The sequence below is a fragment of the Mirounga leonina genome, unplaced genomic scaffold, assembly GCF_011800145.1.
Source record: "Mirounga leonina isolate KUSES-001 unplaced genomic scaffold, KU_Mleo_1.0 Mir_347, whole genome shotgun sequence".
In the NCBI taxonomy this organism is placed as follows: Eukaryota; Metazoa; Chordata; class Mammalia; order Carnivora; family Phocidae; genus Mirounga; species Mirounga leonina.
Window position 1 is genome coordinate 1,075,643 of NW_023270696.1, and position 13,308 is coordinate 1,088,950.

Sequence of the window (13,308 nt, forward strand, 5' to 3'; positions counted from 1 at the left end):
GGGTGGGGGGTGGGGTGGGAGGGATGGGGTGACTGGGTGATAGACACTGGGGAGGGTATGTGCTCTGGTAAGTGCTGTGAATTGTGCAAGACTGTTGAATCTCAGATCTGTACCTCTGAAACAAATAATGCAATATATGTTAAGAAAAAAAAAAAGAAGAAGGTAGCAGGAGGGGAAGAATGAAGAGGGGAAATCGGAGGGGTAGACGAACCATGAGAGACGATGGACTCTGAAAAACAAACTGAGGGTTCTAGAGGGGAGGGGGGTGGGAGGATGGGTTAGCCTGGTGATGGGTATTGAGGAGGACACGTTCTGCATGGAGCACTGGGTGTTATGCACAAACAATGAATCATGGAACACTTCATCTAAAACTAATGATGTAATGTATGGTGATTAACATAACATAATAAAATAAAAACAGAAAAAAAAAGAAATAGAAAAAGAAAAAATTAAAAGAAAAAAGAAAAAGAAAGCCTCATCCTATTTTCACCAGAACTGAAGCTGACGCTTTAGAGCACTCTTTAATCGGTAGACTAGTTATATGCGTGGGGTTTGTGTTGCTCTTCTGAGGGAGAGGCCCAGTGGGCTGGCTCACAAGCTGACTTGCCCTTGTAAAGATGCTCCTGCCAGGAGCTGGGGGTGCAGGGTTCAGGGTAGGGGATTCCAGCCTCCACTGGAGGTGCTGTGTTTCTCTCTGTAGTCCACCTGTGCTGGTGGGCTGTGGGGGGGAAGGGAGTGGTGGTGAAGGAAGAAGATGGTATCACCCCATCCTCTTATCTCCGGGGAGGGGAACTCATGGTTGCTGCTGCTCAGGTGGCCCTCACAGAAAAGCAAACAATCTCCTATGTTCTGGGCTTTCCTCAGATCCCTGGCCTTAACCTGTCTGTGCTCAGGCCATTGAGCAGCTGGGATTCAAAACTCCCCATTGTAAAGGGCCTGGCAAGGTGCAGCCCTACTCTTCTCGCCCAGAGCAGAGGCTTGTGGCATGCCCAGCACCATCCTGTCCCAGAAAAGCAGTTGCACAGTGTGTGTACTGTCCTAGAGTCTATTGTGTCACACAGCGAAAGGTGACCCAGTTATCTGCCATCTGCACATGCTTCAGTCCCAGAAAAGCACAGTATTGTGTCTATTGATCCTCTTGTGACAGAGAATTAAAAGCAGCCACCATGGGGCGCCTGGGTGGCTCAGTCATTAAGCGTCTGCCTTCGGCTCAGGTCATGATCCCAGGGTCCTGGGATCGAGCCCCACATCAGGCTCCCTGCTCAGTGGGGAGCCTGCTTCTCCCTCTCCCACTCCCCCTGCTTGTGTTCCCTCTCTCGCTGTCTCTCTCTGTCAAATAAATAAATAAAATCTTAAAAAAAGGGCGCCTGGGTGGCTCAGTTGGTTAAGTGACTGCCTTTGGCTCAGGTCGTGATCCTGGAGTCCCGGGATCGAGTCCCGCATCGGGCTCCCTGCTTGGCAGGGAGTCTGCTTCTCCCTCTGACCCTCCTCCCTCTCCTGCTCTCTGTCTCTCATTCTCTCTCTCAAATAAATAAATAAAATCTTTAAAAAAAAAAATCTTAAAAAAAAAAAAAAAAGCAGCCACCAGGTTGTCTGCAGTCTGCAGGTGTCTCTGGTCTCTGCTCAGGTCTGTCCAGAAGAGCAGCTGCTCTGTGAGTGCACAGTGGCTTGAGTCTATTGTGGTTCACAGAGGAAAGCTGCTACCAGGGTATCTGACCTCTGTGCACCTATGTCCCAGCTCCCACCTGGTCTTTTGTCCTTGGAGAGTTAAAATACACTCTTGCAAATGTACTCCAGGAAGGGGTGTGATCCCTCCCATGCTACCCAGGGGATCTCCTCGCTGAATCTTATGGAACAATCCCTACCTGCTGCACTCTCTCCTACTCTCTCCCTCTCCTTGACTTTGTTTGACAAAAAGGGTTCCCTCCCTTTCACGGCCCTGTGGCTTTCCTCTCCCCCAATTCACAGCTCTAAAGCTCACATCTCCCACATTCTCTCCCTCCAGTTGTGCAGATTGTTTTCTTACTCAGATTATATTCCTAGTTATTCAAAATAGTTTGATGTTGGGGCACCTGGGTGGCCTAGTCGGTTAAGTGGGTGTGCCTCCAGCTCAGGTCATGATCCCAGAGTCCTGGGATCGAGCCCGCATCAGGCTCCCTGCTCAGCGGGGAGCCTACTTCTCCCTCGGCTGCTCCCCCTGCTTGTGCTCTCTCTCTGTGTCAAATAAATAAATAAAATCTTTAAAAAAATAGTTTGATGTTGATCTAGCTGTGTTCAAGGGACAAGGCAAGCTCAGGGGCCCCTACTACCCTGCCATCTTAGCTCCTTCCCCAACTAGGTGCAATTTAAATAAAGACTTAAAAATTACCACCTTTGCACCTTTTCGATATTCAAATCAATAATTTCCTGATTTCCTTAAGGAAGATACATTGCTGTTGGTTAGTTTGTTTACATTCCGTTTGGACCAGGTCACCAGAGCAGATTAGGAGAATCGATATGATCATGTTGCCCATTGGTCAAAATATGTTGTGGTGATATTCACAGGCTGTGTATATAGATCCTTTCCACTCACTGTGAAACAGATATAGGAGAAAATTATTTTACCCTTTACTCTGATTAGTGGGCTCAAGTACAAAGGATATTCTTTCAGAGCAATTTACTTGGTCTTTTGATTCTTGAATTACAAATTTAAAGTCATGATGGTATCTTGATTTCTGTTTATGTGCTTCAGAAGCAATCAGAATGATCTGATGGCTCAGTCTTTGTACTCTTCATTCTTACCATAATGGTCTGTTGGAACAGCCATTTAGGCTGGCCTCTTCCATTCTGGTGACTGCAGGTTAGCTTTAGCAAACTCTTAGCCATGTGTGCGGTGGACCACTTGTTTCCCATATTTCAATACTGTTGGGATTCTCTCTGCCTCTGAACCAAACCTGATGATATAACTAAAACTAGGTTCTCATACTTTGGGGACTTTGTTGCTTTCAATCATTCACGGTACCAATTGTTGCAGTTCAGTCATAATTACTGGTTTGAATTGCAGAAAAGACATTGCAGTCCACTAAAGTCTTATGAGTCATAATAGGGTTACCAGATTTACTAAAAAAGAAACAAACAGAAGGTTAATTTTGTATTTCAGAAAACAAACAAACAAACATAGTGATGCTTTCCAGTGTATTATGTCATGGACTTAGGGAAAGGAGGATTTTCTTTGCTATTTTATGAAATGTTGGGGGATGGATGAGTAGTTTACATTAATATATTCACTTTAATATTCATATACTCCCAAATCTGTATTTTCCTGTTTTCTTCAATAATAAGGGATACATACGTGGTAGGCAGGATGAAGACATCCAGTTTAAATCTGAATTATTTTTTCTTTAATATGACAAAAAGGGATTTTGAGGATGTAATTAAAAATCTTTTTTTTTTTTTTAAAGATTTTATTTGTTTGACAGAGAGAGACACAGTGAGAGAGGGAACACAAGCAGGGGGAGTGGGAGAGGGAGAAGCAGGCTTCCCGCGGAGCAGGGAGCCCGATGCGGGGCTCGATCCCAGGACCCCGGGACCATGACCTGAGCCGAAGGCAGACGCTTAACGACTGAGCCACCCAGGCACCCCTGTAATTAAAAATCTTAAGGTGGGGAGAGTATCTTGGATTTTTAGAAAAGTTTTTATTTTAATTCAAGTTAGTTAACATACAGTGTAATATTAGCTTTGGGTGTACAATACGGTGATTCAACAATTCCATACATCACCTATATACCACATCTTTTTTTGGTGGTGGTGGGGAGGGGGGTAACACCTGACATTTATTTTTTTTTCCTCAGGTGTTTATTTAAATTCTGGTTAGTTAACATACAGTGTGATATTAGTTTCAGATGTAGAATGTAGTGATTCATCACTTACACAGAACACCCAGTGCTCATTACAACAAGTGCCCTCCATAATCCCCATCACCTATTCAACGATACCCCCACCCACCTCCCCTCCCGTAATCATCAGTTTGTTCTCTAATAGTTAAAAGTCTGTTTCCTGGTTTGATTCTATTTTTTTCCCTGCCATGTTCATCTGTTTTGTTTCTGAAATTTCACATATGAGTGAAATAATACGTATATACCACATCTTTATGCATTCATCAGTCAATGGACACTTGGGCTGCTTCCATGATGTGCCTTTTATTGATAATGCTATCAATGCTATAGACATAGAGCTGCATGTATCCCTTTGGATTAGTGTTTTTGCATTCTTTGGGTGAATACCCAGTAATGGGATTTCTGGATCATAGGATAGTTCTATTTTTAACTTTTTGAGGAAACTCCATACTGCTTTCCACGTGACTATACCAGTTTGCATGCTCACTAACAGTGCAGGAAGGTTCCTCTTTCTCCACATCCTCGCCAAAACCTGTTGTTTTTTGTGTTGTTGATTTTAGCCATTCTGAGTGGTATGAGATGGTATCTCATTGTGGTTTTGATTCATATTTCCCTGATGATGAATGATGTTGGGCATCTTTTCATGCAGAACATCTGCTGGCCATTTTTATGTCTTCCTTGGAGAAATGTCTATTCATGTCTTCTCATTTTTAATTGGATTCTTTGTTTTTTGGGTGTTGAGTTTTATAAGTTCCTTATATATTTTTGATACTAATCCTTTATCAATATGTCATTTGCAAATATCTTCTCTCATTCTGTAGGTTGCCTTTTACTTTTGTTGACTGTTTCCTTCACTGTGCAGAAGCTTTTTATTTTGATGAAGTTCCATATTATTTTTGCTTTTGTTTCCCTTGCCTCAGGAGACATATCTAGAAAAAATTTGCTATGACAAATGTCAGAGAAGTTACTGCCTGTGTTCTCTTCTAGAGTTTTTAGGCTTCAGGTCTCACATTTAAGTCTTTAATCCATTTTGAATTTATTTTTTGCGTATGGTGTAAGAAAGTGGTAAGTTTCACTCTTTTGCATGTTGCTGTCCAGTTTCCCAACACCATTTGTTGAAGAGAATGTCTTTTTCTCATTGGATATGCTTTCCTGATTTTGTGAAGGATAATTGACTATCTAATTGCAGACTTATTTCTGTTCTCTAGTCTGTTCCATTGATCTGTGTGTCTATTTTCGTGCCACTACCATATTGCTTGGATTACTACAGCTTAATGATATAACAAAGTCCGGAATTGTGATGCCTCCAGCTTTGCTTTACTGTTTCAAGATTGTTTTAGCAATTCAGGGTCTTTTGTGGTTCCATATAAATTTTAAAATTGCTCTAGTTCTGTGAAAAATGCTGTTGTTATTTTGATAAGGATTGCTTTAATTGTGTAGATTGCTTTGTGTAGTGTAGACACTTTAACAATATTTGTTCTTGTAATCCATGAGAATGGGATGTCTTTCCATTTCTTTGTGTCCTCTTCAATTTCTTTCATCAGTGTTTTATACATTTCAGAGTACAGATCTTTTACCTCTTTGGTCAGGTTTATTCCTAGGTATCTTATTTTCAGTGCAAATATAAATGGGATTGATTCCTTAATTTCTCTTTCTGCTGCTTCATTATCAATGTATAGAAATGCAACCAATTTCTGTACATTGATTTTGTATCCTGAAACTTTAATGACTTTGTTCATCAGTTCTAGCAGATTTTTAGATGAGTCTTTCAGGTTTTCTATGTAGAGTACAATATTATCAGTAAATAGTGAAAATTTTACTTCTTCCTTACTGATTTGCATGTTTTTAATTTCTTTTTGTCTGATTGCTGCAGCTAGGATTTCCAGTACCATGTTGAATAAAACAGGTGAGAGTGGAAATCCCTCAGTTCATGATTATAAAACAATATTAAGATTGACATTTTGGGGGTGCCTCAGTGGCTCAGTCATTAAGCGTCTGCCTTTGGCTCAGGTCATGATCCCAGGGTCCTGGGATCGAGTCCCGCATTGGGCTCCCTGCTCGGTGGGAAGCCTGCTTCTCCCTCCACTTGTGTTCCCTCTCTGTTGTGTCTCTGTCAAATAAATAAATGAAATCTTTAAAAAACAAATATTTTTAAAATTATTGTTATGTTATGTTAATCACCATACATTACATCATCAGTTTTGGATGTAGTGTTCCATGATTCGTTGTTAGTGTATAACACCCAGAGCTCCATGCAGAACATGCCCTCTTTAATACCCATCACCAGGCTAACCCATCCTCCTACTCCCCTCCCCTCTAGATTGAAATTTTGTTTAATTAAATCATTTTATATCAATACATTTATAAATAAATAAATAAATAAATAAATAAATAAATAAATAAGTCACATACACAAAATTGGTGCATTGAACATGACATTTTATTTTTGAAAAATAGTGAGCTATGAGAAATTATCAACATATTGTTGTTTTGCAGAATCTGTTAAATTTACCTAGTATATATTAAGGCTCACTATCAAGTTTATGAAGTTGTAAATTTCAGAATTACTCAATATTCCTCTTATAAATTGGTATTTTTGCCATATTTAGTGCTCTGTGACATCCCTCATCCTAGATTGTTAATTAAAAAAATATTAGTTGTGGGGAGCAGGAAGATGGCAGTGGAGTAGGACCCTGAGCTTGCCTCATTCCACCAACATGACTAGATAACAAGCAAATCATCTTAAATACCCCAGAAATAGACCTGAAGACTGACGGAACAAACTCAACAACTAAAGGGAAGGAAGAAGCCACATTTAAGAAGTTAGGAAGTACAGAGATGTGGTTTAGGGGAGAAAGATCACAGGTGTTGTGGAAGGGAGGGAGCCATGGTCATAGACAAGGGCAAGAGAGAGAGAGGAGGAAATAGAGGAACACACAAGGAGAATGTTTCCCTAAAGCCATTGGCTTGGAAAATGGGGATCCCTGAATATCATGGGTTCTTGCAACCAGCAAGGCTTAAAGCTTGGAGTTTTAAAGGCCAGGGCTCGGCTGGAATAGAGCCTGGAGGGCACTGGGCTGCTCCTGGAGAGAAGGCAGGCAAATAACTGGGGAGCAGATAGCATGGAAACAGCAATCTGAAGAACACCCAGGGCACACAGGTGGGAGATTATTTGCTCCTCTCCTATCACTTCCCTGATAAGCAGCATTCATGGAAACGTCTCTCTGGGAAAAATGGAGCAGGTCAGTGCCGTTTCTGTCCCTTGCACCTCAGCATAAATATAGATTCATCTCTGGGAAACAGTGCACTCCCAACACTGGCAGTCCCAACCTAAATTACTTACGCCAAGACTCACACCCCTGTCTCTGGTGGAAGTGCACTTCTCAGTCACACTTGCCTCAGTTCCAGTGCAGTGGGCCCTTTCCCCAGAAGACATATCTCCTGACCAGAGTTTTCCAGGGCCTCGCTTCCAGTGGAGGAGGTGTCAAGTGTCATTACACAAGCAGACTAGAGCACACCTAGTTAAAACTGCACCATATTCAGGTCAGGAACCAAACACTGCCCACAGCAAGCAAGGAGAGCTGCTGTAGATGACTGGTCTGAAGGATAGAGCAACCAGAACACAACAGCAGGGTGTACAGAGCATACACCAGAGATACTCCCTAAAGTGCCAGGTGCTACATGACTTCTTCACAAGGCCATTATTTTTAGGAGCAGGAGACATAACTGGTTTTTCTAACACACCAAAGAAGGCAGAGACTTAGACAAAATGTAAAGACAGAGGAATTTATCCCAAACGAAAGAATAACATGAGGACTTGTTCAGAGATTTAAGTAAAACATATAAGCAACATGCCTGATAGAGAATCCAAGGCAGTGATCATACAGATACACACTGGGGTTGAGAAAAAAATAGAAGACATCAGTGAGACCCTTACCACAGGAACAAAAGGTATAAAAAGGAATCAATCAGAGATGAAGAGTACAATGAATGAGATTAAAAACAGGCCTGATGCAACGAGCACCAGGTTAGAAGCAGAGGAATAAATTAATGACCTATAAGACAAAGTAATGGAAAGCAGTGAAGCTGAACAAAAGAGAGAAGGAAGAATTATGCAAAAGGAGAATAGACTTAGGGAACTCAGGGACTCCATCAAACATAATATTTGTCTTATAGGAGTCCCAGAAGAAAAGAGAGAAAAAGGGTGGCCACCTGGGTGGCTCAGTCAGTTAAGCGTCTGCTTTCAGTTCAGGTCATGATCCCAGGGTCTTGGGATGGAGCCCCACATAGGGCTCCCTGCTCAGCAGGGAGTCTGCTTCTACCTCTGTCCTTCCCCCCGCTCATGCTCTCTCTCACTCTCTCTCAAATAAATAAATAAAATCTTAAAAAAAAAAGAAAAGAGAGAAAAGGGCACAGAAAGTTTATTTGAAGAAATAATAGATGAAAACTTCCCTAATCTGGGGGAGGAAACAGATGTCCAGATCCAGGAGGCACAGAGAGCTCCCTTCAAAATCAATAAAAGCAGCAACACCCAGACATATTGTAATTAAATTTGCAAAATATAGCAATAAAGAAGAAAAAATCTTAAAAGCAACAAGACAAAAGAAGTCCTTAACTTCCAAAGGAAGACCCGTAAGTCCAGCTTGAGATTTCTCAAGACACTTGGCAGGCCAGAAGGGAGTGCCATGATATATTCAATGGGCTAAATGGGAAAAATATGCAGCCGAGAATATTCTATACAACAAGGCTATCATTCAAAATGGAAGAAGAGATAAAGAGTTTTCCAGACAAACAAACATGAAAGGAGCTCATTACCACTAAACCAGTCCTTCAAGAAATATTAAAGAGGACACTTTGAGTGGAAAGGAGAGATCAGAAGTGACAGTATAAAGACAGGAAACATAAGCAGTAAAAAAAGAAATGTTTCTGTAAAAATCAGCCAAGAACTCACACCAAAAAAAAGATATAAAATATAATAACATATACCTAAAATGTATGGGGGGAAAGGAGAAAAGAATTGTTTCAAACTTGAATGACCATCAACTTAATATAGACTGCTATATGCAGAAGATGTTGTATACAAATATAATACCAACCATGTATCAAAACCCACTAATGAACATGTAAAGAATGAAGAGAAAGAAAACCAAATATATCACTAAAGAAAATGAGCAAAGCCTAAAAAATAGAAAGACAAGAAAGGATCAGAGAAAATATCCAGAAACAACCACAAAACAAGTAATAAAATGTCAAATACATATTTATCAATAATTACTTTGAATATAAATGGACTAAATGCTCCAATCAAACACATAAGGTGTCGGAATAGATAAAACAAAAACAAGCCCCATCCCTTTCCACAGTACCCAAGGAGAGTATGGCGTTGTTTGTGTTCCCATCATAACTTATAGGGAAACTTCTACAAAGTCCAGAGCCCTTGATGTCCTGCAAATGAATGAAGAGGGTGTCCTTAAATTCTTTGCAGCAGGAGCCCACTTAGGTGGCACCAACCTTGACTTCCAAATGGAACAGTACATCTACAAAAGGAAAAGTGACAGCATCTACATCATGAATCTGAGGAGAACCTGGGAGAAGCTTCTGCTGGCAGCGCATGCCATTGTTGCCATTGAAAACCCAGCTGATGTCAGGTCATATCGTCCAGGAACACTGGCCAGTGAGCTGTGCCAAAGTTTGCTGATGCTACTGGAGCCACTTTATTGCTGGCCACTTCACTCCTGGAACCTTCAATAACCAGATCCAGGCAGCCTTCTAGGAGCCCAGATTTCTGGTGGTTACAGATCCCAGGGCTGACCACCAGCCTCTCACAGAGGCATCTTATATTAACCTGTCTACCATCTTTCTGTGTAACACAGACTCTCCTCTGCACTATGTGGACACTGCCATCCCTTGCAACAACAACAGAGCTCACTCCACGGTCTGATGTGGGTGAGGCCAGCCCTGTGGAAGTTCTGCACATGTGTGGCACCATTTCCCATGAAGACCCATGGGAGGTCAAGCCTGATCTCTACTTCTACAGACATTCTGAAGAGATTAAAAAAGAAGATCAGGCCACTGCTGAAAAGGCTGTGACCAAGGAGGAATTTCAGGGTGAATGTACTCCGGCTCCTGAGTTCACCACTACTCATCCTAAAGTCACAAACTGTTCTGAAGGCATGCAGGTGCTCTCGGTGCCTTTTCAGCAGTTCCCTACTGAAGACTGGAGCACTTAGCCGGCCACTGAGCATTGGTCTGCAGCTCCCACTGCTCAAGCCATTGAATGGGTAGGAACAAACTCTGTGTGGTCTTAAGCCACTCTTCCACAAAGGCAAAGTTGAAATAAGGTTGACAGAAAATAAACAGTTTCTAAAAGTTGAAAAAAAAAAACAAAACCCAAAACACAAGACCCATCTATATGCTGCCTGCAAGAGACTCATCTTAGACCTAAAAATACCTGGAAATTAAAAGTGAGGGGATGGAGAAACATTTCTCATGCAAATGTGTATCAGAAGAAAGCCAGAGTAGCAATATTTACACTGGACAAACTAGACTGTAAAACGAAGACTAACTTTTTTTTTAAATTTAATTTTATTATGTTAGTCACCATACATTACATCATTAGTTTTTGATGTAGTGGTCCATGATTCATTGTTTGCATAAAACACCCAGTGCTCCACGCAGTACGTGCCCTCCTTAATACCCATCACCAGGCTAACCCATCCCTCCACCCTCCTCCCCTCTAGAACCCTCAATTTGTTTTTCAGAGTCCATAGTCTCTCATGGTTCGTCTCCCCCTCTGATTTCCTCCCTTCATTTTTCCCTTCCTACTATCTTCTTTTTTTTAACATATACTGTATTATTTGTTTCAGAGGTACAGATCTGTGATTCAACAGTCTTACATAATTCACAGTGCTCACCATAGCACATACCCTCCCCAATGTCTATCACCCAGCCACCCCCCACCCCTCCCACCCCCCCACCACTCCAGCAACCCTTAGTTTGTTTCCTGAGATTAAGAGTCTCTTATGGTTTGTCTCCCTCTCTGGTTTCATCTTGTTTCATTTTTTCCTCTCTTCCCCAATGATCCTGTCTTGTTTCTCAAATTCCTCATATCAGTGCGATCATATGATACTTGTTTTTTCTCTGATTGACTTATTTTGCTTAGCATAACACCCTCTAGTTCCATCCACGTCATTGCAAATGGCAAGATTTCATTTTTTGATGGCTGCATAATATTCCATTGTATATATATACCACCTGTTCTTTATCCATTCATCTGTCGATGGACATCTAGGCTCTTTTCAGTTTGGCTATTGTGGACATTGCTGCTATAAACATCAGGGTGCATGTATCCCTTCGGATCCCTACTTTTGTATCTTTGGGGTAAATACCCAGTAGTGCAATTGCTGGATCATATGGTAGCTCTATTTTCAACTTTTTGAGGAACCTCCATACAGTTTTCCAGAGTGGCTACACCAGCTTGCATTCCCACCAACAGTGTAGGAGGGTTCCCCTTTCTCCGTGTCCCCACCAACATCTGTCATTTCCTGACTTGTTAATTTTAACCATTCTGACCAGTGTGAGGTGGTATCTCATTGAGGTTTTGATTTGGATTTCCCTGATGCCAAGTGATGTTGAACATTTTTTCATGTGTCTGTTGGTAATTTGGATGTGAAGACTAACTTTTTGAGGAACCTCCATACTTTTTTCCACAATGGCAGTACCAGCTTGCATTCCCACCAACAGTACAAGAAGGTTCCCCTTTCTCTACGTCATCACTAACACCTGTTGTTTCTTGTGTTGTTGATTTTAGCCATTCTGACTAGTGTGAGGTGGTATCTCATTGTGGTTTTGATTTGTATTTCTCTGATGATGACTGATGTTGAACATCTTTTCATGTGTCTCTTGGCCATCTGGATGTCTTCTTTGGAAAAATTTCTGTTCATGTCTTCTGTCCATTTGTAATTGGATTATTAATTTATTTTTGTTTTTGAGTCTTATAAGATCTTTATATATTTTAGATATTAGCCCTTTATCAAATATGTCATTTGCAAATATCTTCTACCATTCCTTATGTGCCTTTTAGTTTTGTAATCTCTTTGACATTGTCCATAGCAACTTCTTTCTAGATATGTCTCCTGAAGCAAGGGAAATAAAAAACAAAAATAAACTTAAAAAAAAAAAACAGATTTGAACAAATAAAGAAATAATTCTCTAAAATAAATACCAGTTGTGGATCTCAGATTAACAACAAAAATATAAATTACTTTAGCCTTCATAGATGCAATTAACCTGAATCTTAATATTTGTGTTTAATTTGAAATAGTTGATTTTGTTACTTCAGTATCTATCTGTCATATTATAGAATTTATATCCTAAATTTCATATATAATTGTTCTTTCTTTGAACTTGCCATACTTTACTGTCATAGCATGTTTGTGAAGAAAATTTTATTACTCAAATCCAAAATCTACCTTTATTTAGCAAATTTATTTTAGCAAATTACACAGAAACACAGTATTAATGCTTCCTGAACATATATTCACATATGTTCTTTTACATAGATTCACATATATTAACATTTATTCTTTCCTGATCTTGTCATTCAGCTTGAGAACCTCAATAATAACATGAGATAATGTCACATACTTAGATAGTGACTTCCTTGCAGTTTTGTCACTGTATTTTATCCTTTCCCCATTTTCCCCCATCTTATGATAGTTCAAAAAATCTTTTTTTTTTTAATCCATCAGGTAAAGAAGTTTCATCTACTTCTAATCAGGTAATAAAAATATTAATTTGTGTGATAAATGTCAAAATACAGATGACTTTATTTAAAGATAGCTGTAGGTCTTTCTTGTAATTTCTGAACGAGCTTATCAAAGTATCTTATGCTTTAAATACTTTTATTTATCATTTTAATGTTGAAATAGAGAACATTAAAAAAACAAAACATTATTTTAACTGATTTTGATGACTGGCAAATTCTAATTGTTGACCCAATTCTACTGAAGTTTATTATTTAATTTTCAAAACTACCATAACAGAAATAAAATGAAATAAATTTACACTTATAATTTGACTACCATAAAACATTAATTCTTTTGTTTTCTATGTTGTGTTCCAATAGTTAAGCCCAGAAGTTAACATTTATATTTAGAAGTATGATGGTAATTAATAGATATAAAAATGTTTATTCCTTTTAATACTACATCATAAGCATTTTATTGATTTAATTACAATATAGTATCTTAATGTTTTCATTTTTCTTTCATGGTCTATGCAACTGAGAATGTATTTAAGCTCAGAAATTTAATTTTACATTGTCTTATGAAACTTGTTTTTTTATGTCGTTTGAGTAATTACTCATTTGAGGTATGATTATTGCATATTTAATGTCTGATTATGTGTGACCTAATGTATACAACTACTTTCT

The 13,308-nt window shown here is 39.6% G+C and overlaps 1 protein-coding gene across 1 annotated transcript in view; it reads left to right on the plus strand.

Moving 5' to 3' along the window:
• The window catches only part of GCSAML (germinal center associated signaling and motility like), a 70,890-nt gene that overhangs the window by 56,798 nt on the left and 784 nt on the right, over positions 1-13,308 (plus strand). The window contains exon 4 of the mRNA XM_035029905.1: positions 12,626-12,654. Coding sequence (XP_034885796.1) covers positions 12,626-12,654 — 29 coding nt within the window. The remainder of the gene's footprint in view (positions 1-12,625; positions 12,655-13,308) is intronic.